Source organism: Podarcis raffonei, chromosome 2 (genome assembly GCF_027172205.1).
Source record: "Podarcis raffonei isolate rPodRaf1 chromosome 2, rPodRaf1.pri, whole genome shotgun sequence".
Classification (NCBI taxonomy): Eukaryota; Metazoa; Chordata; class Lepidosauria; order Squamata; family Lacertidae; genus Podarcis; species Podarcis raffonei.
This window is the reverse complement of record NC_070603.1, coordinates 109,915,582-109,942,413: the sequence shown is the minus strand read 5'-3', so window position 1 is coordinate 109,942,413 and position 26,832 is coordinate 109,915,582. Positions and strand designations below refer to the sequence as shown.

General features: G+C 46.1%; 2 protein-coding genes across 3 annotated transcripts in view; both read right to left on the bottom strand.

The window, feature by feature from the left end:
* LOC128408742 (zinc finger protein 709-like) overlaps positions 1-14,775 on the bottom strand; it is a 60,187-nt gene extending 45,412 nt beyond the window's left edge. The window contains exons 1-4 of the mRNA XM_053378767.1: positions 14,381-14,775; positions 5,773-5,935; positions 5,486-5,545; positions 3,156-4,475 (exon numbers count right to left, since the gene is read on the bottom strand). Of these exons, the coding sequence (XP_053234742.1) occupies positions 3,156-4,475; positions 5,486-5,545; positions 5,773-5,935; positions 14,381-14,770 (1,933 nt within the window). The 5' untranslated portion in view covers positions 14,771-14,775. The remainder of the gene's footprint in view (positions 1-3,155; positions 4,476-5,485; positions 5,546-5,772; positions 5,936-14,380) is intronic.
* Positions 14,776-18,316: 3,541 nt separating this feature from the next.
* The window catches only part of GNL1 (G protein nucleolar 1 (putative)), a 31,984-nt gene continuing 23,468 nt past the window's right edge, over positions 18,317-26,832 (bottom strand). For both annotated transcript variants that reach the window (XM_053378585.1, XM_053378586.1), the window contains exons 6-12: positions 25,706-25,904; positions 25,139-25,234; positions 23,768-23,965; positions 22,484-22,662; positions 22,052-22,214; positions 21,542-21,682; positions 18,317-18,749 (exon numbers count right to left, since the gene is read on the bottom strand). In XM_053378585.1, coding sequence (XP_053234560.1) covers positions 18,460-18,749; positions 21,542-21,682; positions 22,052-22,214; positions 22,484-22,662; positions 23,768-23,965; positions 25,139-25,234; positions 25,706-25,904 — 1,266 coding nt within the window. In that variant the 3' untranslated portion in view covers positions 18,317-18,459. The remainder of the gene's footprint in view (positions 18,750-21,541; positions 21,683-22,051; positions 22,215-22,483; positions 22,663-23,767; positions 23,966-25,138; positions 25,235-25,705; positions 25,905-26,832) is intronic.

Genomic DNA, 26,832 nt, shown 5'->3' with positions numbered 1-26,832 from the left:
AGCAATGTGGCCCCTTCTGGAACACGTCCGACAGATGGCGTCTCTGAATCGACACTTGGCACGAGAATGGTTGCCTCCGCAGCCGGCACATTCCGGTTGGCCCTTGGACTTCTGTTGGAACTTCCTGCGCTCCCGCTTTGTCTGGTGCATGTCATCGTCTTCACTGGAGGATGCCTCATCACTGCTGGCCTCTTCGTGATGCACTGGAACTGGCTTCCTATCAAGACGTGGGCTGCTGGCCTTGCGGATCTCCTGGGTAGAGCGTTCAACAGCTTCCGAGGACACAGCCTCCTCAATGGCTTTCTGCAGCGTGAGGTCTGGCTTGGCGAGGAGACGCCGTTGCAGATGGATGTCCCGGACCCCGCAGATGATTCGATCCATCAGGGCATCGTCTAAGTCTCAGAACTTGCAATGCATTGCAGCCTGTCAGAGGGCAGTGGTGTAGTTGTTGATTGACTCCCCCTCTGCCTGGTTCCGGTGGTAGAACGCATGGCAGGCAGCAATCCTGGACGGCTTTGGTGCGTAGTGGTTTTGGAGCTTCTCTTGAATCGTGTCCCATGGTGTTGCCTGGACTGCTTCAGGCTCAACCAATGCTCGGGCCGTCTCGAACACCTCAGGCCCACAGAGGCTGAGGAATAGGCCCCGCTTCCGTTCCTTTGATACTGCTGTCAGCTCGTTGGCTTGGAGGTAGCAGTCGAACCGAGCGAGGTAGGAGTCCCATGATTCAGAGGCTGGCGGAAACGGCGGTAGAGGCCATGATCATGAAGCCATGATTCCGATGCCGGCGTGAAGGGCGATGGATGGAACACCGTGCTCTAGCCAGAACAGTCAGCTCTGAATTGGTTCTGTTCAGTGATTTCGCTCAGTGATTCAGTTCAGTTCAGAGGATGGCCGCATCTGGCTGTGCTCTGATGTCCATCGATCCCATCCTCGTTGCCACTGTTAGGTTGTGGGCGAACATATCAGACGACACAGCGATTCTTCCAAAGCAGCTCTTTATTTGTAAGCTGGAACAGAACTGAACTGAGCTCAGTCAGCCTGCTTATATAGAGCTCCAGAACAATCGTAACTGTTGCAACTTTCTAAAATGATCCAATCACTGAACGTCACTTTCGATCCTTCATTTGCATACAAACTATCCAATCACTGAACGTCACTTTCGATCCTTCATTTGCATAACTATCTACAGTATCCCCCTGTTGGCCCAGGCTGAGAACTTCAGGACATAACATTTATATCCCAACTTACTACTGTATATATGTTCAAAGCAACATATCAGAAATCTAAAATATTATCTAAAAAGATTTCAAAATAAAACATTGCAAAGGAGGTCAACTACAGAATACAAATTTAACGTAGTAGGGCTGGGTGAGTCTGGGCCCCACTGAAGTGAAGGACATGAGGCAGGGAGTTGATAATGCAGGTGAGCCGTACACAGGTGAGCTGCATGCAAGCTGCCGGCCAGCCCTGTGGAGCCTCCTTTTATTGAGACAAATATGCAAACCCAAGCAGATACATTTTGGGCTGTGACCTTTGCACATCTTCCGGTCCCGAGATCGTGGGGTGGTACAAAGTTATTTTGGCACCTATTTCCACCGCGTCATTTTCCCCTTGCACAGTGTATGACGAAGGAGACAAAAGGTCTCAGAGACAAAGGTTACAGACAGGACACCGCAGAGTACTGAGACCGCAAAAGGTTAGACAGAGGGAACGATGTTCAGACAGCTGTGGCTTGTCTGGGGGGGGCAGGTGCCCCGCACCCCAAGGTCACGCGTTCAGGCAGACTGTGGCTGCCTGCTGGTGGGAAGTGTGCTCCCTCCGGACCCCACTGCCCACTCCGCGATCATCCCTACACCCCACCCCCTAGGCCAGGTGGGAAAGGCCTTGCAGGGAGTGGTGGACATTACACCTCACAGCCGGGCGATGTTCCTCCGGCCTCATGAGGATCCTCTCTAATGGGACCCGAGTGTGTTTAAGGTTGCAATTAACTTAATCTTCCCTAGATCTGCTTTTAGCAGAAGCATTTGACACTACCACTACCCATCTTCAAATTCAGAGTAGCAACCACATGTATCCTATAGGCACATTTGGCTCTTTCTGGTCGGCATCGCTAAGGCTCTCCTCCCCCACCCCCTCTCATGAAACAACAGCCTCCTTTTAAGAACCCTGACAGTTATTTACCGTCCCCCCCACCACTGCTCTCACAGCACATGTGTGATACACACGCTTCGCCCTAATGCCTCCTGAAGCAGCTTAGGCTATGAGACAAAGGGACGCACTCCTGCTAAATGCACGCTCGCTGATTACAGGCGTGTACTTGGGAGAAACAAGAACTAGCCTTGCGTGGAAAAAGAAGCATCCCCTCTACTTCTCTTCCCTTCTCCCCTCGCCCCCACCCAAGGGCCAGTCCCATGCTTGCTCCCCTAAACCAAAACCTAACTAGGGACCCAGCTGAGGAGAGCTGCACTGAGGCACATTCGTGGGAGCCTCTCCCTGAATCTTCCCAGGAGCAGGAGGACTGTATAGATTTGAAACAGTGGTTTGCAGAGGAACATAGTTCAGAAGGCAGAAGCTGGGAAATACTGGATGGGGAACACCTTGCAGAAGAAACATTGAGAGAGAGAGTTAACAGATTCACTGTGTCTGGAAAGCATCCCTCCGCTTTCCCCAAGTTCAAGGAGAGTTGCGAAAGTGGCAGGACAGAAAGCACAGAGTGTATGAGCTGAGGTTACGATACGCAGAAGTGACGGGGGTGACTAGGGATGAAAGGGGGTGGACCTCTTAATTGGGAGCACCGCCATTCCTAGAAGACAGGTTTTTGTTCTCTCGCTAGGATCATTAAAGTTTCTAACTGGTAAGAAGACTCCTTTTCCTTTGTTCTGCTTATCTACGGCCAAGGGGGAAGGAAGCCAATTCCCTGAAGCCTGACAGATGCTGATCCACAAGACAAGGGCAGCCCATCATTTTGACTCAACAGATTCATCACACGCCTTGAGCATTCCGGATTCACACTCTCCCCCTGGATAATCTAGCAACAACTTGCAACTTCTTTTGTACATCAAGTATATGTGACCTTCATTACTTTAATACATATATATGTGTATACAAATTTAAATACAAAAACCAGAACATCACACGGGTTCCATGTATTTAAAATTGATTTCTGCCTTTATGAGTTTCTTGATGTGAATTAAATAGTGAAACTTGAGTTGAACGCTGCATACATTTATATGGCTTTTCACCTGTGTGAATTCGCTCATGAATATTAAGGTCTCTACTACAACTGAAGCTCTTTCCACACTCCATACATTTAAATGGCTTCTCTCCCATGTGAGTTTGTTGGTGTTTTCTGAGGGATCCAATCTCACTGAAGCCCTTTCCACATTCAATACATTCAAATGGTTTCTCCCCTGTGTGAGTTCGTTGATGTCTTCTAAGGGCTCCACTACGATTGAAGCTCTTTCCACATTCAATGCATTTAAATGGTTTCTCCCCTGTGTGAGTTCGTTGATGTATTCTAAGGATTCCACTATGAATGAAGCTCTTTCCACATTCAATGCATTTAAACGGTTTCTCCCCTGCGTGAGTTCGTTGATGTATTCTAAGGATTCCACTACGACTGAAGCTCTTTCCACATTCAATGCATTTAAATGGTTTCTCCCCCGTGTGAGTTTGTTGATGTGTTCTGAGGGCTCCACTATGACTGAAGCTCTTTCCACATTCAATGCATTTAAATGGTTTCTCCCCTGCGTGAGTTCGTTGATGTATTCTAAGGGCTCCATTTTGACTGAAGCTCTTTCCACATTCAATGCATTTATATGGTTTCTCCCCAGTGTGAGTTCGTTGATGTATTCTAAGGGCTCCACTACGATTGAAGCTCTTTCCACATTCAATGCATTTAATTGGTTTTTCCCCAGTGTGAGTACGTTGATGTATTCTAAGGTCTCCACTACGACTGAAGATTTTTCCACATTCAATGCATTTAAATGGTTTCTCCCCCGTGTGAGTTCGTTGATGTGTTCTGAGGGCTCCACTATGACTGAAGATTTTTCCACATTCAATGCATTTAAATGGTTTTTCCCCAGTGTGAGTACGTTGATGTATTCTAATGTCTCCACTACGACTGAAGCTCTTTCCACATTCAGTGCAGTGAAATGGCTTCTCCCCCGTGTGAGTTCGTTGATGTGTTCTAAGATTGCCACTATGGCTGAAGCTCTTTCCACATTCAATGCATTTAAATGGTTTTTCCCCCGTGTGAGTTCGTTGATGTGTTCTAAGATTGCCACTATGACTGAAGCTCTTTCCACATTCAATGCATTTAAATAGATTCTCTCCTGTGTGAGTTTGTTGGTGTATCCTCAGTCTTCCAAAGTGACTAAAGCACATTCCGCATTCCCTGCATTTAAACTCTTTCTTTGTTCTTCCTAATGATTTCACAGATGGCTCCGTAGAATTCTGACCATCGTCTTCCTCACCTGTTTGGGAGTGGGGGCGGGGGAGAGAGAATCCCGTTAGACTTCTATGAAAGAGAAGAAAGGAACTGAACACACGTCAATTCCCATGTGCACCTTCTCTTATTTTAACGCCCTCTCCATTCTCAACTGTCCTCTCCATGTTCCTAATTTTTAGGAATGCAGATGAGATAATGGCAAGAGAAACCCATGATCATTCCATTCACACTTAAGAGAGCACCATCATTTTATAATAGAGATCTACGGTGGAACTGGCTTATAAGAAACACCTGTCTTTTTCTTTTTCAAGTGAGGAAAGGAATCACAGGCTCCAATAGCAGTCTCCCCTATGAGTAAGAAGTAAAACTGAACTGTTCTTATGTAACATGTAAGTGTAAAAATATTACAACATATCAGAACCTAAACAGAGCCTGCTGGATTGGGTAAAGGCCCACCTAGTCCAGCATCCTGTTTTCACAGTGGCCAAGCAAAAGCCTGTAGGAAACCAGCAAGCAAGATTTCAGCCCAAGAGCCCTCTGCTCTCCTGTGCTTTCCAGAAACTAGTATTAAGAAGCACTATTGCCTAGGACCACGAGGGCAGAGCACAGACACCAGCCTAATCCCTTTTTTTCAAGATATCCAACTTGCTGGCAGTCACTGTTTCCAGTAGGATAGAAGTCCATAGATTGACTATGCTTCTGTTTATTCATCTTTTGGAGTCCTTAAAGGCTCATAAATGTATTATGGCTTAAGCTTTTGTGGGCTGCAGTCTGACAAAGGGGACTCTTGATTAGGAAAGCTGGTGCCACTTGGTCTTCATATGCCGAATACTATGTGTAGAGCCTCCAGCCACATGAACTGTGTATCATGATAACAGGTCCTTTGTCCCGAAAGCCCACGAAACTGTGGAGGTGCATGCATCTACTGTATTTTTCTGCTGGTGGAATGTATCACTCTGACCCAGTCTTTAAAAAAATAAAAGTAATATAAACTATATAAATATATGAAGTATACATAATGACGGGAAGAATTACCATAGCCCCCTTCACCCATTTTTCTGGATTGGTGTGCAACATCATTATCGTCACTTAATCCTGCACTGGAAATAACACCAGAGATTTAAAAGCATAAAGAAAATCTGCCCCCACTACGTTATGAAAGGGATTCCAAAAACAAAGAGCTGCTTTAGAGAAGGCCTCACCCCTTCCTTCCTTCCTTCTTCCTGCCTGGCCCTTCCTGCCTTTGGTCTCCTCTCCTTTTCCTCTTTCTCCCTCCACCATCCAGGGATCCATGTCCCCATCTCCTCTCGCCTGGAACTCACCAGATTTCTCCGAGGGTCCTGGGAGGGGATGCTCAGAGGTTGCAGGGAGGGATGCGGGAGACAGCTTGAGCAGGTCAGCTGTCCATCTTCCTCCGTCCATCCTGACCAGGTTTGCAGGTTCAACTTCTTGAGGAGCAAAGAAGCCAAGGCAAGTTGTAGCTTCCTGGGAGGAAGGAAGAAGTCAAGGGAGTCTCAGAGACCCTGAAGGGATTCTGCCCAAGACATTCTGCTGCCCCTGTAGAAGCCCCTATTGGCCACCCGCTTCCCAAGAGCCTCCACCCATTTTCAAACACCTTTGGCAATTCCTTCCGTCTGCCTGTCCCTTCTCCCTTCCTAAGGCTGGCATGGTATGGGCAGTAGTGGCCTTGTGGCAGTTACCCAAAGGGCCACAATAAATGTAATAATGTGTATCTCTGTAAATCCTCGAGTGTGCTTCTAATACAGAAGTTATCGTAGTCTGTGCTTTATTAAACTGATTATTTTGCAAGTTGCTGCCTCCTAATTAGGGCAGAAATACAGCTAATAGGAGAATCACAAAGATACAGCTGAAAGCTAGAACATGAGTTGCTATATGATGCAAAAGGCTTCATGTAACACAGGTTCCCAACATGCACACCAACACAACGTAACAGAACGTGGTAGGCATCAGAACGTATTCAGCAGAAATTGCAAGTGCTTGTTGCGCACGTGTATTATAATAAAATGAGGTAATGATGAATATCAGGAACGTGCAACTGCAAAGGGACTTTTTTAAGGAGGCGGGGAACGCAAGAAAAAATTAGATAAAGCAACAATAAACATTAAAACAAGGAACTGCTGAGCAAAAACAGAAACAGGAGCATGTGCAGAAGTTCTTGCGGAAAGGGGGCGGGGCCTTCAACGGTCTCACAATCGACCCAAAACAACACAGAGGTCTACCTGTCAATTGCGGTCCAGCGCTTGGACATCTCTGGTGTATATGATTGGTTGAAACCAAAATGCTTTGTTTGAAATTATATAAATACCACTGCCTGGACCACATATGTGGTGGAGGTGTGAGGAAATTAAGAAATTTTGGATAGTAGTACACGAAGAATTAAGAAGATGTTCAAAATATCAATAACAAAGAAACCAGAGACATATCTCCTTGGATTGATAGATGATGAGATACCACGGGGGGGGGGGGGGAAGAATTTTTCTATATGCAAGTCCAGCTGCAAGAATAGTGATTGCTGCTAGGTGGAAGTCAAAAACTATACCCACAAAGGAGGAATGGATTTGTAAACTAAATGAATATTTAATTCTGGCAAAATTAACTGCTATAATAAGAAATCAGTTGAATCAAAAATTTAAAAAGGAGTGGAAATGTTTTGATGAATATATGGCAAAATATTGCTCAAAAAAAGATATGCTAATATGCCTAGATTAAAATGTGAAGTACTGGATGGAAGAATAATTAGTAAGGAAAGACAATATGATTTGATAATCTGACACATCAGGATCTGTACCAAGTAATATTTAATGACCATGTCCTTCATGGATCACTGCCTTGTCCTGGCAAAGGGGCTTGAATAACTCAGAGACGCTATGAGCTATGCCGTGCAGGGCCACCTAAGACAGACAGGTCAAAGTGGAGAGTTTTGACTAAACGTGATCCACCTGGAGCAGGAACCAGCAAGCCACGCCAGAATCCCTGCCGAGAAAACTCCACGGTCGTATAAAAATTATGACGCTGGAAGATGAACCCCTCAGGTCGGAAGGCATCCAACATGCTACTGAGGAAGAGCGGAGGGCAAGTACAAGTAGATCCAGAGCTGATGAAGCAGCTGGGCCAAAGCCGAAACATCGCTCACTTGCGGGTGTGCCTGGAAGTGAAAGGAAAGTCCAGTGCTGCAAAGAAAAATATTGCATAGGAACCTGGAATGTAAGATCCATGAACCATGGTAAGCTGGATGTGGTAAAAAATGAGATGGCAAGAATAAGTATTGACATCCTGGGCATCAGTGAACTAAAATGGACGGGAATGGGTGAATTCAGTTTGGATGATCATCATATCTACTACTGTGGACAAGATTCCCATAGAAGAAATGGAGTGGCCCTCTTAGTCAACAAAAGAGTGGCAAAAGCTGTACTGGGATGCAATCTCAAAAATGATAGAATGATCTCTTTCAATATAATTTTTATTAACAAACCAATCAAATCACATTAATTTCAAATTACACAGCCAAATTTTTAAATTTTTGTTGGGGGTACCCATGCTTCGAGCTCAGAAAGGGATCCAAACATCTCTCTTGCTGCTGCTTTAATGATCACAGTTCTGTCCAAATGGTATTCACAGTTCTCAGTTCTATTCCATCTTCTCTTTATTATTTTCCTCATCTTCTTATTGTTGTCATATATTCCTTTCTTTGTGACCTCTGATAGTCTCCACAAGCGGGTTGAAAACAAACGTTGTTATATCCTGTGTGGATTTTTCCATTCCTCCAAGGGCCACATTCAAAACAGACAGACGCCATTTCCACACTTCCGTACAAAACATTCTTAAAGTACAGGGAACCAGGCAGAGGGCCTTCTCGGTAGTGGTGCCCGCCCTGTAGAACGTCCTCCCACGAGATGTCAAAGCGATAAACAACTACCTGACATGCAGAAGACATCTTAAGGCAGCCCTGTTCAGGGAAGTTTTTAACGTGTGATATTTTAGTGTATTTTTGGTTTCTATGGAAGCTGCCCAGAGTGGCTGGGGAGGCCCAGCCAGATGGGCGGGGTATAAATAATAAATTATTATTATTATTATTAAGCCTGTCCATTAATTCTCGCAGGCCTGTCAGTCTCTCCTCAATCTTCTTAGGAGGTTCTGCCAGGTCAAATTCAGTCCGATGTAATAACAAGCCATTGTCTGTTCCCCTCGATCATAAATCCTGTAGGCAGGCATGCCCTAACAAATCTCTTTTTATAACTGCGTCACAAAGGCCTTTCATTCCTTTCCAATATTCCACAAGCCATGTCTTTGATTAGTAATTTATTTCCATACAGATCTTAATCATCCTGCTTGTAATCAGTAATTGCAACGATTCTTCTTGGGGGGAGGGTTGTTAGGTACTCACATAAGATAAAAAAAGAAAGGTTCCCCCCCCTTTCAGTCCCATTCCGACATACCGACCCTTTGATGTATCTTCTTCTTGATATATTGTTGAATCCAGCTCATCGCTCTACTTCACAGAGGTCACTTCAATTAGCAGTCTTAACTCCCGATCTTCACTCGAAATATGTGCATTTGATTCTAATTGCTTGTTTCGAGCTCCTGCAACCAGTTTGCGTGATCAGAGACAGCGTCCGGGAGAGCCGGCCCCCACGGGGGCTGTGCGCCTAATGATAGAATGATCTCGATACAAATCCAAGGCAGACCTTTTAAGATCACAGTAATCCAGGTTTATGCACCAACTACCAATGCTGAGGTACGCGGGTGGCGCTGTGGGTTAAATTACAGAGCCTAGGACTTGCCAATCAGAAGGTCGGCGGTTCGAATTCCTGCGATGGGGTGAGCTCCCGTTGTTCGGTCCCTGCTCCTGCCAAGATAGCAGTTCAAAGGCACGTCAAAGTGCAAGTAGATAAATAGGTACCGCTTCGGCGGGAAGGTAATGGTGTTTCCGTGCGCTGCACTGGTTCGCCAGAAGCGGCTTAGTCATGCTGGCCACATGACTGTCTGCAGACAAAAGCCACTGGTCCAGTAAAATACAATCGAAATCAAATCCCTTATGAATACACAGTGGAAGAGAGGAAGAGATTTAAGGATTTAGATTTGGTGGACAGAGTGCCTGAAGAACTATGGATGGAGGCTCGGAACATAATACAGGAGGCAGCAGTGAAAACCATCCCAATGAAAAGGAAATGCAAGAAAGCAAAGTGGGGGACTTCCGGGTTAGCGCGAACGGCTAATGGCGGATTCCCTCTGAGCTCCGGAGGGAATCGGCTCTACAGGAGCTGGGTCTTGCCGCTGCGGCGACGCGGGGACCCTTAGAAATCACAGGCGGTGAAGCCTGTGAACCTGGTGACTCGGCGGGCACCATTTGCACCCCCCGACCTGCAAAGGAGCCTTTTTAAAGGCTTCGGAACGGGGGACGGGGTGAGCGGCGCGGTGCTGAGAGTCGACTGCTCCTCCTGTGGAGTGAAGCCGCGTGCCATGATCGGAGAGCGCTGACTTCTTCTTGTGAACAATTGGACTCTAAAAGTAACAACCCGTGAGTAGTACGGAAATTGGACTTGTTAAGGAAATTTTTTTTTAATTTGGCACGATCGGGGAAGGTGCAAACAGGAAGTCCGCCCCCCCGCCTTGTAAAAAATTTAAAGCAAGGACTAGTTAACTAAGGTCGAGAGAATTTCTTTTTCTTGATTGGATAAAAGATATTAATTTCATGATTGGCAATACAAGTATAAGTAATTTTACTGGAGGATAAGAGCTAATTTTGAGAGTTGAAGTTCCACCCCCCCCCGGACCCGGGAGTGATTCGCGAGAGAGCCTGTTGAGGAGATATAGAAGAGTTTGACAGCTGTCAAAATTAGCTGTCAAGAAGGAAAAAGAGAACTTTGTTTCTGCTGTCTCTGCTGGATATATTTGTTGCAATTTGGTTATATTTTGCTAAAAATAAGCAAGAACTGATACAAACTAACTTGACTTTTGGATTTTAACTGGAAAGAATATTAAGTTACCAAAATCCCTCTAGAGGGGGATTTGGGACACAACAAGAATGGCTGAAGGAGGGAAAATTCAGGCTGGGTTGGACAGAGTTTTTGTTCTCTTGGGAAAGTTACAAGGCCAAATTGATGTTTTGGCTACGAATGTTACAACTCTGAACTCAACAGTAAATAACATTACTGAATTTGATAAGGATCTGACTCAGGAAGCTCATGCAGCTGGACAAAAAGAGAAACTTGAGAATTTTGAAAGTGTGGAGAAGGAGACATATGTTGTTCTTGAGGAGAAGGAAGGAGGAGCTGTAATTCTGCAAATGACAAAGGAGAGCCAGAGGCCTGACATGATGCTTATAAAAGAAAATAAGAAATCAAACCAGAGGCTTGACAGGATGATTACAAGGGAAAATAAGTACTGGATGATGAAAATCTGGTTTGAATTGGAGACTGAAGAATGGAGAGATCTCCTTATGTGGAGATCTGAAGACTTATGGATTACAAATATGATTAAAGTGGAAGCTGGAGTTTTCGCGACAATTGGACTTTTGGGCCCTACTTTTAAGTATGGAGGTCTGGCTGGAAGAAACATGGACCTTATTGGGACAGAGCTCCTCCGAGACCTGGTGTTTAATACTAAGGACTATCAAAAAAACCGGCAGAGAGGAACTGAGAGAGAATTAAGAGCCTTGGATGTGAGATCTCCAGGCTGATAGTAGATTAAGTCTGATGGACATTTGCTGGGGATCGAAACCGGGAAAGGGGGTGGTGGGGTCTGGGAATCCAAAGGGTGTACAATTATAATCTGTTTTTTATTTTTTGTTTGGTTATTAATATGAAAATTGGGGAATTCGTGGAAGGGAACTTGGGTCGACTTTAGAAAAAGGTTTGAGTACTGAGGTACAAATATTGATGTCTATAAGTTAAATATTGGTTTTTCTAAAATGAATTAAATTTAAAAAGGTTAAAAATTGGGGATAGGAACTTGTTGAACTAACAATTTGAATTGGAATACAAGAAGGGGAGGTGTGGGGAAGTCAGGGAAATATGGTACTGAAAATATGGAATTGTAAACCTTATGTGTTTTTAATTATTTTTTCTTTTTTCTTTTTTGATTTTTTGTATTAAATGCGGGAAATTTTAATAAATATTTAATTAATAAAAAAAAGAAAGCAAAGTGGTTGTCCAATGAGGCCTTACAAACCACAGGGGACAGAAGGCAAGCAAAATGCAAGGGAGATAGTTAAAGATACAGGAAACTGAATGCAGACTTCCAACGAATAGCAAGGAGAGACAAGAGGGACTTCTTAAACGAGCAGTGCAAAGAAATAGAGGGAAACAATAGAATGGGAAAAACCAGAGATCTGTTCAAGAAAATTGGAGATATGAAAGGAACATTTTATGCAAAGATTACCATAATAAAGGACAAAAGTCGTAACGACCTAACAGAAGCAGAAGACACCAAGAAGAGGTGGCAAGAATACACAGAGGAATTATGCCAGGAAGATATGGATGTCCCATACACCCCAGGTAGTGTGACTGATGACCTTGAGCCAGACATCCTGGAGAGTGACGTCAAAAGGGCCTTAGAACCCACTGCTAATAACAAGGCCAGTGGAAGTGATGACATTCCAGCGGAATCTTAAAAGATGATACTGTTAAGGTGCTACACTCAATATGCCAGCAAGTTTGGAAAACTCAGCAGTGGCCAGAGGATTGGAGAATATCAGTCTACAACGCAATCCCAAAGAAGGGCAGCGCCAAAGAATGCTCCAACTACCGCACAATTGCGCTCATTTCACACGCTAGCAAGGTTATGCTTAAAATTCTACAAGGCAGGCTTAAGCAGCATGCGGACCGAGAACTCCCAGAAGTACAATCTGCATTTTGGAGGGGCAGAGGAACCAGAGACCAAATTGCAAACATGTGCTGGATTATGGAGAAAGCTAGAGAGTTCCAGAAAAACATCTACTTCTGCTTCATTGAATACGCAAAAGTCTTTGACTGTGTGGACCACAGCAAACTATAGCAAGTTCTTAAAGAAATGGGAGTGCCTGACCACCTCATCTGTCTCCTGAGAATTCTCTATGTGGGACAAGAAGCAACAGTTAGAACTGGATATGGAACAACTGATTGGCTCAAAATTGGGAAAGGAGTACAACAAGGCTGTATATTGTCTCCTTGCTTATTTAACTTATATGCAGAGGACGAGATGGTTGGACAGTGCTCTCAAAGCTACTAACACGAGTTTCACCAAAGTTACAGGAGGCAGTGGAAAACAGGAGTGCCTGGCGTGCTATCGTCCATGGGGTCACAAAGAGTCAGACACGACTAAGTGACTAAACAACAACAACAATGTCCAATCAGCATTCCCTAATGTAGAAGCAATTCTGAGAATGTTTCTTTGAATGATGATTGCAAATTGCCATTTGTAAAGATTCGTTTCTCAGCTGAAGAGGATAAAAAATGAATTTGAACAACAATGTCTCAAGATAAATTATGTTACTTCAGCCTCATGTACATAGAAAGTGACAAGCTAAGCAGTTTATCATTTGATGATATCATCAGTGACTTTGCTTTGGCAAGGCAAGAAGGAAAGTATTGTAATTTAGATCATGTTTGTGTACTGTTTGTATACACAGTACACAATGAATCATGATAAAAATTTACAGTTGAATGGGTATTGGGTAGATGCAGTAATACAATTAGTCCTGTAAAATAATTTTTATGTACAGGTGTGTATAGTATTGCTATTATTTGTAATGCGACATATTACTAGAAATACTGTCTTTTACACTCACTAAGTGTAACAGGGTACAAAGGTCTGCTGTCCCAATGAAGAATGTGGACTATTATGGTAATATTGATACTGATATTTAAAAAAATGCATTGTATTAGCTACAATTGCATTGTACAGGCTATAACAATTAATTTCATATTAATAATGCTATTATAATAGTAGTTTGCATCATATATTTACACCTATTATTATAGCAAGTTTCTAGGACTAGATTAGGAGTCTTTATAAATTGTGTTTCTAAAGGAACTTTTGTTATTGCCAAATGCCAATGTGTTTGCATTATTAAGTTTGTTATGAAGAACAAAATCATTTTAAGTTAGAGCTTAATAATTATTTCACTATTAATATACTTCATAATTGTATTTCAGTTCAACAATTACTTTGAGAAAATACATACTCTTTTATGTGCAAATGGTTTAGATACCTATTAGGTCCATAAATTACCATACAGCCTATATTCAACACAAAAAACAGCGACAATTTGTTGTTGACAAAGGACAGCTGGACATATAAAGGGCCCCATGACCTCCAGTAGCTTAGGGCCTCATCAAACCTCAATCCGGCCCCGCCCCCACTACTTTATGCAAGGAGTTCAAGGAACAAAGAGCTGCTTTGGAGAAGGCCTCACCCCTTCCTTCTTCCTGCCAGGACCCCGCTGCCTTTGTTTTCCTCCCCATCTTTTCCTCTTTCTCCCTCTGCCATCCAGCAATCCATGTCCCCATCTCCTCTACAAAACGGAAGACTTGGATGTTTTTGGTGTTTATTTTGTTGGAAGCCGCCCAGAGTGGCTGGGGAAATCCAGAAAATGGGTGGGGGGGTATAAATATCATAGTATTATTACTATTATTACTACTATTGTATGCCTTGCCAGCAATGCCCAACCCTCTCCCCTTTCCCGATTCCCTGCAACTCCCTTTGCACCAGATCCGGGCAGGAAGAAGCTTCTCTCTTTCCACAACGGAACCCCCCCCCCCGCCCACCTTCAAGGCCCCGTTAAAAAGAACAGCTCCCTTTCCTCCCTTCTCTTCTTTCCCCCCCGGAACTTGTGCAGGCCGCCTCTCCCCGTCCCGGGGCTTCTCATCCTGGACTCCCACCCCTTGCCAAGCCCCTTCCCTCCTTCCCCGCCGCTGGCTTTGCACTCACCCGAAATTCTGGAGATGGTGGCAGCGACCCTGGGCAGCAGGGGCGGGAATGGGAGCCCCCGCCTGGGAGGCAGGATATTTCCGGGGGCGGGATAATTGCAGTACCCAGCCAATGGGGAGAGGAGGGAGGGAACCTGGGCTTCGAGTATAGGGAAGAGATGCTCCTTGCTTTAAGGGTTAAAGCCAGAGAGTGCAAGCTGCCATAGAGAGAGAGAAAGAGAAGGTGGGGCTGCTCGATACTGACTTGGGAAAGGGGGCGCGGCTTAATTAGAACAGCTGACCCGCCCCCTCTGCCGTCGTGCACTGCCCTTGTCCTGCAAGGAATCCGCTGAGTGCAAAGCGCCTCGGGGTGCAGCAAGCTTTGGTAGCGTGTTCGCAATGCAATACCCATAGTTGGGGGTGAAGAGAGAGCAGGCAGGGAAGCAGTGGCTCAAGTGTGGGGGTATTGCAGCTGATTCATCCTAGTTGCAAATAAGAGACAGGGGCCTCTTCCTGAAGGTTCGTTCTCTCTCTCTCTCTCTCTCTCTCTCTCTCACACACACACACACACACACACCACACGAAGAGCCCTGTAGTTCGATCAAGCCCATCTACGTAGTCCTGCACCATGTTAGAATCATAGAATCGTATAGAGATGGAAGGGGACCCTGAGAGTCATCTAGTCCAACCCCCTGCAATGCAGGAATCTCAGCACTGTCTCCTCACGGTGGCCAAGCCTGCAAGGAGGATTGGAGCATAAGAGCATCTCTCCCCTCCGGCGGCTTCCGGGAACTGCTATTCAATTAAGCATAAGAATAATAATATTATAACATTATTTATACCTCTTCATCTGGCTGGGTTTCCCCAGCCACTAGGGCAGCTCCCAACAGAATATTTTTTAAAAACTAATGAAGCATCAAACATTAAAAGCTTCTCCATACAGGGGTGCCTTCAGTTGTCTTATAAAAGTCAGATAGATATTTATTTCCTTGACATCTGACAGGAGACCGTTCCACAGAGCAGGTGCCGCTACCAAGAAGGCCCTCTGCCTGGTTCCCTGTCTTTGAGTTGATAGCATCCGTCCTAAATTTGTCGGCTTCTCTCAAAGAAGCAGATTCAGGAAGTTTTTAATGTTTGATGTCTTATTATGTTTTTATATTTTGCTGGAAGTTGCCCCAATTGGCTGGGGAATAATGATGATGATGATGATGATGATGATGATAGTAAAGGTAAAGGTACCCCTGCCCGTACGGGCCAGTCTTGCCAGACTCTAGGGTTGTGCGCTCATCTCACTCTAGAGGCCGGGAGCCAGCGCTGTCCGCAGACACTTCCGGGTCACGTGACCAGCGTGACAAGCTGCATCTGGCGAGCCAGCGCAGCACACGGAACGCCGTTTACCTTCCCGCTGGTAAGCGGTCCCTATTTATCTACTTGCACCCAGGGGTGCTTTCGAACTGCTAGGTTGGCAGGCGCTGGGACCGAACGACAGGAGCGCACCCCGCCGCAGGGATTAGAACCGCCGACCATACGATCGGCAAGTCCTAGGCGCAGAGGTTTTACCCACAGTGCCACCCGCGTCCCGATGATGATGATACCTCTTGTTCAATCTGAAAATTTCTTTTACCAGTGCATTTGGAAGCATCAGAATAACTTGAGGTAATATATTCATACAAAAGCTTTGCTCCCGATTCATCGTTTGCAATCCCACTGGCTGAATTTGATCCAAGTCCTGGGATAGTTCAGTTGGTAGAGCATGAGACTCTCGGGGTTGTGGGTTCAAACCCCACCTTGTAAAAAGATTCCTGCATTGCAGGGGGTTCGGCTAGATGACCCTCTTGGTCCCTTCCAACTCTTTCATTCTGTGGTCTATGAACCTCACTTATTCGCAATAAGAGAACCACCACAATTTTTATTTTAAAGCAAAATTTTGTTAGAAGTTCTGCAACCCACCTTTGCCTAATATGAGTTTGCCTTTGTAAAACTGGAGAGTGAAAGGAGAAGGAATCTCAGGGTGGGCTTTTTTTGTGGGGGATATGGCTTTTCTGGTCAGCGGGCAGAAGGAGCTTGGGTCAATCCCTAGCTAGACATCTGCCGTCCCCTTGTCTCGGTCCAGATTTGGGTCTCTGCCTCCCAGGAGTTTAGACGCACACGGTTGCCACATGTTGACTGCAGCAGGCAATGGATCCCTCACATGTGTAAACAACCATTGGGGGTCACTCTGAAACACCACAGAGATTGGGCATTGCTTTGATGAATAACCTGCAACCAACCACCTCCTGGACACTCTGGTCTCTCCCACCGCCAATAAAAACAAAATACCTGTTTACCTGACACTGACACAAAGGCTCACATGCTATAGAAATGAGTGTATAATGTGTTTTAAAATGCCCTTAAGCAGTTGGTGGCATTTTAATTTTTTTCTTCTCCCCCCCCCTTTTTTTTGCTGTGTTGGGGGGGGTGGATATCTGGTTCAGGATTAATTTGAGTATAACTGTTTTGTTTTTGTTTTTTGTTGTTTATTGGTTATATAGTTTGTGTTTTGTTTTTAAGGGGCGGGATCAGGGCTGCATGGGAGTGGGCCCCAGCCAACAGAATGGCTGGTGCAAGTTCTATTGTGGGGGATGCACTGGGACATCTGATCTCAGTGATCATGGGCAGGAGGAGGAGTTACGCTAAGACCAGACCATGTCATTACCGAGGAGGCAGGATTAATCATTGTTTGAAGACTATCCCTGCCTCTGGGTCTGGTCTTGACCGGATGGATACTGGAATCAACAAGGGAAACCCACATGAGCTGAAGGTGTTGCTGGGCAGTTTAAAGCAATATCAGAATGCTATTAAAATCAGTTAAAATGATTTACATTCTTTATACAGAAAAAATGCAAGCTGGATCAAAACAGTATCCTGGCAACACACCTCCCCCCTGCCCAAAATCCAACATGAGGCAGAGTCCTGCAGGCCTATATAGCAGGGCTCAGCAAAATGCAACCATGGGCCTTGATTTATTTAAGAAACATTCTACTTTTCTGCTGCCATATCCTTCCTTTCTTCCATCATGAAACTCAAGGTGGTATACGTGTGGCCTCCTCCCAAGACCCAGGACTGCTTAGCCTAGGCAACAATATATCCTACAAGCTGGTGTCATTCAATCTTGGGTCCCTAGATGTTGTTGGACTACAACTCCCATAATCCCCGGCGCTCTTAGTCAACAAGGACCCAACTCTGATGATCTCGGTCTTAGTCCGGAGCCTGCAAGTAAGTGTGGGAACCTCTGGCCCTCCAGATGTTGCTGAATTACAACCCCCATCAGGCTCAGCAATCGTCATCTATGGCTGTGGATGATGGGAGGTGGATGCTGGCATTGAGAAGAAGTTGAAGGCAAGGTACTCTCTCTATCTCCAGTGAAAAGCACCAGAGCAGCCCGTCCAGTAAAGACATGGAAGAAAATGCTGAGGCACTGAGTGCTTCTGATCCAAAACATTACTCTTTTCCAGCACACTCCATTGCTTTCCATCCCCCTCCAGTTTTCCATTCGTGCTGTCCACCAGCGCCCCACCCCCAGTTTTCTGTACCCACTGAGCATGTCCAGCATGTCTCATTGTGTGGCTTTGGCTATCTTTTCCCCCCACCTAAAAATTTATTAGACATACGTAACCAATGGAGCTGCCTCAAGGTTACTGGTACCTCCCTCTCTTCCTTGGAAGAAGGGCTCCATTTTGGCCACATAAAGGTTGGCAGCTATTGTATATTGTATAGCTATTGGCTATTTGTATACGGGATTTCCTCAGACAGGGTGGGGTCACAAAGAGAGGGTGGCTCTCGCCTTCATGTCCTGATTGTGAGTTCTGCAGAAATGCCTGGGTGGCCGCTGTCGGAGCCAGACAACTGATGGATGTCAGGCCGACCCTGCATTCTTATCCCTTGCCCCATGCTCTCCCCACAGTGATGGAAGGTGGGCCAGGAAATAAACATCACCTTTATTGATATACAGCGGCTCTGGAGCTTGAGAATGAACATGGGGTGTGGGGGGGGGACGGGAGCAGAATGGGGGAGAGGAGAGAGCCATCCATCCCCTCTCAGTCTGTCCATCAGGGGAAGCTGCTAACATTCATCCTCCCCAAGCAAAGCAAATAAGTTCCGGCCAGCGAACTTTCCCTTCCTAGAAGGGCCAGGCTGGCTAGGCCCGCTCTTGGGCGCCGAGTGCGGTTCTTCTTCCTCCTCGCCTTCTTCGTCTGCATCCCTGTCTTTCTCGTCATCCTCTTCTTCTCCCGAGCTGGAGATTTCGTCTTCCTCCTCCTCTTCCTCCTCCCCAGAGCTGCGCTTGCCGTCATGGCGGTGGGCCTCTTGCAAAGCGGCAATCTCAGCTGTTTCAGGGTGGTGTTCCCACATGGCTGAAGGGGAGAGATAGAGAGAGAGAGAGAGGAGACTGTCAGAATCACAGGAATTGCCAAGGGTCAAAGGTCACCCAGTGAAAGCCACTAAGGTGGCAAATTTCATATTCAAGTAAAACGGTGTGGGGAACGGTCTCCTGAAAGTCTCAATTTCAGATTCCACGACTGCATATAGACATTTTATCCCAACACACATCACTTTACACTTGTTTACGCTGAACTGCATTTGCCGTTTTACCACCCATGTGCTCAGTTTGGAGAGGTCCGTTTGGAGCGCTTCATAAATCTCTGCTTGTTTATTATCATTATTTTTAATAATTATTTTATTTATTTATTAATGCAACAAAAAAGGAAAACACAAATACATAATTACACACAGGGATAACAATAAACACATTGTTTTTAACAAACTAAAAAATAAGTTGCTCTTAACACTATAGACCCAACCTCCCGTCTATTCCTTATTTCAATTTTATATTACTTATTGCCAATACACACTTTTATCATAACTTATTCTTAATATACCTTAACTCTCATGTCTAACTTGCAACTATTCCTCAAATTCCTCAAATGCTGCAACAGAATTTAAACTACTGTAATTATATTTCAAATATTCTTTGAAAACCTCCCATTTTGAAACAAATTCCTCTTTTGGTTTATTCTTTATTTTTTCTGATAGACGATCTAATTCTGCATATTCTGTCCACTTTTGTATCCATTCATGTACAGAGGGAATTTCAATACTCTTCCATTTTGCTGCGATAAGAACTGTTGCTGCCGCCGTAGCGTATAAAAATATACCCTTCATTTTTTGCGGAATATCCGAATCTGTAATTCCCAGGAGATAAGCCTCTGGTTTACCTCTAACTCCAGATCATTTACAAACAAGTTCAAAAGGGCTGTCACATGGAAGATGGAGCAAGCTAGTTTTCTCCTGCTCTGGAGAGTAGGACAGTAAGACATCTGAAGGCAATCCTGTTTAGGGAAGTTTTTAATGTTTGATGTTTTATAGTGTTTTTAATATTCTGTTAGGAGCTGCCCAGAGTTGTTGGGGAAACCCAGCCAGATGGGTGGGGTATAAATTGATGACGATGTTGATGATTCCTTCCAGTAGCACCTCGAGACCAACTACCGTATTTTTCGCCCTATAGGACGCACTTTTTCTCCTCCAAAAATGAAGGGGAAATGTGTGTCGTCCTATGGGGTGAATGCAAGCTTTCGCTGAAGCATGGAGAGCGAGAGGGGTCTGTGCGCACCGACCCCTCTCGCTCTCCAGGCTTCAGGAAGCTATCCGCAAGCCATGGGAGAGCTGCACGACTTCGTGCAGCTCTCCCACGGCTTGCGGATAGCTGCCTGCACCCGAAGCCTGGGGGAGCGCTGAGCTCAGTGCCCCCCCCAGGCTTCGGGCTTAGTGCAGCTCTCTGCAAGCCGTGGGAGGGCTGCGCGAAGAGCTTGCCTGCACCCAGAAGCTTGGGGCGCACTGAGCTCAGCACGCCCCAAGCCCCGCGCTTCGGGCAGACATCCGCTCCCTAGGCTGCGGATAGCAGCCTGCTGTCTGGAGCGCGGGGCGCGCTGAAGCCGCGGCTGGGGGGGGGAATAATTTTTTTTCTTTATTCCCCCCCCAAAAAAAAACAACTAGGTGCGTCCTATGGGCCGGTGCGTCCTATTGGGTGAAAAATACGGTAAGTTTGTTGTTGGTATGCGCTTTCGTGTGCATGCACACTTCTTCAGATACACAAAAGCGCATACCAACAACAAACTTCGTTGGTCTCGAAGGTGCTACTGGAAGGAATTTTTTTATTTTGTTTTGACTACAGCAGACCAGCAAGGCTACCTACCTGTAACTAGATGATGATGATGATGATGACCTGAACCAATGGATTCAAGTTACAAGAAAGGAGATTCCAATGAAACATAAGGAAGAACTTTCTGACACTAAGAACTGTTTGACAGTGGAACGGACTCCCTCGGGAGGTTGTGCACCCTCCATCAGTGGAGGTTTTAAAGCAGACGTTGGATGGCCACCTGTCATGGATGCTTTTAAATTGAGATTCCTTATTGCAGACTAGATGACCCTCAGGGTCCCTTCCAACTCCACGATGCTATGAAAAGTACAGGTCCCAATGCTGAACCTTGGTGGCTTCACTTTCTCTACCTCTTCATTCAAAGAACTGCCTATTTATTCCTACTCTCTGCTTCCTGATAAAGGTAAAGGGACCCCTGACCATTAGGTCCAGTCGTGACCGACTCTGGGGTTGTGGCGCTCATCTCGCTTTATTGGCCGAGGGAGCCGGCGTACAGCTTCCGGATCATGTGGCCAGCATGACTAAGCCACTTCAGGCGAACCAGAGCAGCGCACGGAAACGCCGTTTACCTTCCCGCCAGAGCGGTACCTATTTATCTACCTGCACTTTGATGTGCTTTTGAACTGCTAGGTTGGCAGGAGCAGGGACCGAGCAACGGGAGCTCACCCCGTCGTGGGGATTCGAACCGCTGACCTTCTGATCGGCAATCCTAATACTTAACCTTAATTCCTGATCCACCACAAAACCTCTTCTTCTTATCCCATGACTGTTAAGCTTATTCGGGAGTCTTTGCTGAGGCACCTTTGTCAAAAGCTTTTTTGGAAGTCCCAGTACACTATGTCAACCAGATCCCCTCTCTCTACATGCTTGTTGACATTGAATTCTAATAGGTTTGTGAGACAGGACTTTCCCTTGCATAGCTCCTGCTGACTCTGCTTCAAGCGAGGCTTTTATATGCTTGGTTATTTTATCCTTAACCACAGGTACCTTTCCTTGCAGAGTAGCCCGGAGGCCTCATGCAGACACAGAGGCGCCCATCCACTGCCAGGCGTAGGAGGCTATTGGCTGCTCGGTAGACGTCATTACGGGCTCCCTTGGCGGTCTTGTAGCCGCGCTTCTCAGCCCAGGCTAAAAAGAGGGTAGAGATGGTGTCAGAGTTCACAGACGTATTGACAATGCTCAGCCTTCCTGCTAAATCAAGGGTTGCCAGCATGGACCCCACCCACCTACATTATCCCAGACAATTGGCTGTGCTGAGTGAGGCTGGTAGTTGCTATCTGTGGCAGGGTTTTTCCAAACTGGGTCTCCAGCTGTTTTTGGACTACAACCCCCATCATCCCTAGCTAGCAGGACCAGTGGTCAGGGATGATGGGAGTTGTAGTCCAAAAACAGCTGGCCACCCAAGTTTGAGAAACCCTGGTCTACAACATCTGGGTTGGCTACCCTGTGCTAAACGGCAGCGCCATGCCCTCGCTGCACCCTCGTTTACCCTTTTACCTTCGCAGACATCCCAGGCGCACCACGGGGGCTCAGGTTTCCCGTGTTCGGCGTCCGGATGTTTCAGCTTGAGCAAGGCTTGGACTGGAATTCGGCTGGCCAGGAACCCCACAGAAGTGTAGGGCTCCTGGATCTGGGAAATAGGGTAGATGCCAGCCAGGATCTAAAAATGAGAGCACAAGGGCACACCTGTTACAGGGCTTGCAGATCCCATCTATTCCTCCGTGGAAGCAGATTAAGACACAAGAGATTTCCTTTCAACCAATGTGAGACCAACCAGACTTTTGAGTTCTACTCCCCCTGCTGAAGAAACGACACAAATGCCATCTCCCACCTTGTTCAACCTCACGCCCTCTCCCTCAAAGCCCCAGCAACAAATCCCTCCCAGATCGTTTGTCTCCTCCACTCCTCTCCTACTTCACAAGCACTTACCTGCTGTTTTCTGTCCACAAGGGAGGGGAAGATGAGCCCAGGGCAGTCGCACAGCTTGACTGTGGGCGTCAGGAAGTAGGTCTGGAAGTACTTGGTGTGGCCTGGAGTGCGGGAGACGCTCACCACCTTGCGGCCTACCAAGCCATTTATGAGCGAGGACTTGCCCACGTTGGGAAAGCCTGTGAGGGAGGAAGAGGTATTGGAGGTCTTCAAGCAGAGGCTGGGCAATTGTATGTTGTGGATGCTCTGGTCATGGATGTCCTCTGAGGTCTACCTCCAAATGTATTTATGCTGCACCACTGGTGCATGTGGGGCCTCACAGTGAGGCAAGTCCTCACTCCCAATGAGCTTTAAAATCTGAACGTTTTCAAGCTGAGCCTGGAAAGTCATTTGTTAGGGATGCTCTAGCCCTGCATGTCCTGCATTAGATACCCTATAAGGTTCACCGGTTTATTTATGCTGCACCCTTGCTGCCTACGGGGCCTCAAGGAAAGGCAATGCAGGTGGGTCCCAATGAGCTTTAAAATCCAAAACAGGCAAGTGGGGAAACAGAGAGCAGGGGGGAGGGAGGAGAGGTAAGGAAAGTATAGAAGGAATGTGGGCAGATACCACTGCATTTGCCTAAAGCAAACTTTCTCAACCTGTGGGTCCCCAGATGTTATTGAACTACAACTCCTATCACCCCTAGCTAGCAAGGCTGGAGCTCAGGGATGATGGGAGTTGTAGTCCAACAACATCTGGGGACCCACAGGTTGAGAACCGCAGGCCTAAATGTTGGCTGCAGTGACAAATGAGGACTATGAGGATAAACCAAACCAAAGACCATACATAAGAGGAGGGTTTAGAGGAGGGATTTGAAGGAAGGGAGAACTGTGTCATCAGGTTCCCATTCAGGAAGGCTGATCCATACCTAATATAAAGAGCAGCAAATGAGGCAATCATTTAATAAAGCTTATTTCTTAAGCAAGTACAGTGGTACCTCGGGTCAAGAACTCAATTCGTTCTGGAGGTCCGTTCTTAACCTGAAACTTCTTAACCTGAGGTACCACTTTAGCTAATGGGGCCTCCCGCTACTGCTGCGCAATTTCTGTTCTCATCCTGAAGCAAAGTTCTTAACCCGAGGTAGGCTAACCCTATTTCTGGGTTAGCAGAGTCTGTAACCTGAAGCGTCTGTAACCCGAGGTACCACTGTACTGATATAACCATTGCGGCCCAACTTAAGAGTCAACACTCAACAGTTTCTAGCTGGATGTCTTTGTCCACCTGACCACAGGGCGCACTCACCTACACAGCCCACTGTCAGGATTCCATCCTTATAGATTTCCTGGGAGAAGCCCCCGGCCTCCATGGCCACATCCGTCTGATGCTCCACTAGTACAGCTGCGCTTTCGTCGTCGTCGTCCTCTTCCTCCGAGTCCTCAAGCGGCAGGCGAGAGGTAGCTGCATCCCGCTCGATTTTCTCCTTCCAGCTGCTCAAGTCCACTGGAGAAAAGAGGAAAGAGATGCCAAAAAAGACCCACAACAAGCAGTGATGCAAACAGCACCACACGACCCGTTTTGGAATCTAAGGCTGAAATCCAATGCACAAATCCAAGCACAGGTGAAATTATGTGGAGCTTACTACCGCTTGAAAGAGAAGGAAAACTGGGCTGCACAAATATTGTATCAGAACTTCGTTGGGACTGTGTTACTCTCAATGCCTAGATTAGCTGGAGGGAACCTTAGAGCAGACACAAGCCTGGTCCATGTGCTATGTTAGTCATGGGTTAGTGTGAACACATAAGTACATGGGTGGTGCTGTGGTCTAAACCACTGAGCCTCTTGGGCTTGCTGATTGGAAGGTCAGCAGTTCGGATCCCTGAGACAGGGTGAGCTCCTGTTGCTCTGTCCCAGCTCCTGCCAACCTAGCAGTTCCAAAGCACACCAGTGCAAGTAGATAAATAGGTACCACTGTGACGGGAAGATAAACGGTTTCCGTCACAGTGTCCCGTTGCACAAGCAGCAGTTTAGTCATGCTGGCCACATGACCTAGAAAGCTGTCTGTGGACAAATGCCGGCTCCCTCGAACTGAAAGCGAGATGAGCGCCGCAACCCCATAGTCGTCTTTGACTGGACTTAACCTTTACCCTTTTACCTTCCCAGAGGGAAGATCATGGCTACTTTGCTCCCGCTCTAGTCCTGACCCTGCTGCACTGCTGTAAGCTAAGCCATGGTTTGGTAAACAAGGTTTGCTCTTGGTTTACAGGCCTGTGGTTTGTCTCAAAGAAACAAACCATGAGCAGAGGTTCAGATGTCACAGTAAACCAAACCGTGGCTTAACTCATGGTAGGACAGCAGCAGCAGCAGCAGAGGTGGAACAAAGCAGCCACGATCTCTCCAGGAGCCTTCACCTTCATGCTAAGCCATGCTTTGGCTCAGTGCTACATACAAACTGAGGCACAGAGTGCCTCTCCTTTATTTCTGAGGTTCCATTCGCCTGGGCTAAAGAGGCTTCAGGATCAGAAAATGTGGCTTATAAGCAGGATTGAGTTCTGGGCGCTTTCCTTGTTTAAAGAACAAACAACAGGTGCTGACCTCCAGAAGAATTTTAGCCCTGGAGTAAAACAAACTCCGAAGGGGTAAGCCAAGAGCTCAGAGTGACGCATGCAAACTCACCTCTTCCAGCCACGATGCTCTCGCAAGCACTCAGCAGCTGATCGGGCCCCATGGCTCTGCTCCAGCCCTTTCGACGCTTCCGGCGTTTCTTAAACACTGACAAGAGAGAAAATCCAGAAAATCAAGTCCTGGGAGCCAAGATTTCACCCAGCAGGGAAGTAAAGGGTGTGAGTCAATGCACCTCTTCCTAAAAAAGTAGTTGGATCTAAAGATTCAGAAAAAGGGAGGCAGGCAACCAAAGCAGCATCTTTGACTTCCATGCAGTTTAGGAAGACATGGAAGTCAAAGGGGGTGTTTACATGTTGACTTATTGCTTTGAAAAAGCAGATCTTTAATTTCTGTGTTTTATCTTTTGAGTTCTTTTCTATCTCTTTCTTCTGATTGTTTTCACTTGTTTTCTCTCTCTCCTTTTCTTTTCTCCTCCTTTCCTTTTTCTCCTCTTCTTCTCTATGTTTTTGATTTCATTTACATTTACGTTGGATTAAAAAATTATCTATTTGGTATCAGTTTTGTATCTCTTCTTTATAAACGCTAATGCAATTTATTGGAAAAAGAAAAAGAAAATACCAGTGCTGGGATCTTGGTCCTGTTGCGGGTAGGAAGTGAAGCAGATCACATGGATTTCGGGGAAGCGGCTCTTGAAGTAGTGCTTCCAGGCCACCACCAGGGATGGGGGAGCCAGGTCAATCTTGTTCAGTACCAGGATGAGGTTCCTCTTCATCTGCTTAGTCACGAAGTCATAGAGGGCTGGGGAGAAGTTGATGACCTGGGCAGGAAGGGTTGGGGAAGGGAGAACCAAATTAAGTGAGAGGTCCCGAACAGTGAGAGCTAAGAATACGTATTTCTTCCTTCTTTCTCCTCTGTGATATAGATGTGATTAGAATGTAAAGGTAAAGGTCCCCTGGATGGTTACGTCCAGTCAAAGGTGACTATGGGGTTGCAGCGCTCATCTCGCTTTCAGGCCAAAGGAGCCAGTGTTTGTCCACAGACAGCTTTCAGGATCATGTGGCCAGCAAGACTAAACTGCTTCTTGCACAACAGGACACTTTGGCGGAAACCAGAGCGCACAGACACACTGTTTACCTTCCTGCTGCAGCAGTACCTATTTATCTACTTGCACTGGTTTGCTTTCGAGCTGCTAGGTTGGCAGGAGCTGGGACAGAGCAACGGGAGCTCACCCTGTCTCAGGGATTCGAAACGCCAACCGTCCGAACGGCAAGCCCAAGAGGCTCAGTGGTTTAGCCCACAGGTGGCAAGATGCTTTTGGCCCAGAGATGGAAAGATGACAAGGTCCCTACCAGAGTGGAATGGCAGACTTAAGTTGATGGACTATGCAGAGATGGCAAAAATGAGCGGGAAAATCAGAAACCAGGAAGACCAAAATGTTAACAAAGAATGGGGGAGATTTATTTGGGAGTTACCACTGTAAACAATTGAACTCAAATAAACACTTGTAATGTAACAAGGACTTTGGATGTAACGAACGATCAAATAATTGGAATGACTTAGAATATGCAGTAGAAAATGACAAGTACGGAACCCATGGAGGGAAGTCTAAAGATTCGAGAGAATCTTGTGTTTGTTTGTTTTATCTGTGATTCTGAAAGTAAATTTTAATTTGTAAAACCAAATAAAAATTAATATTAAAAAAACAGAATGTAGTGGCAGGTGGGGGTGACTTTATACAAAATGCC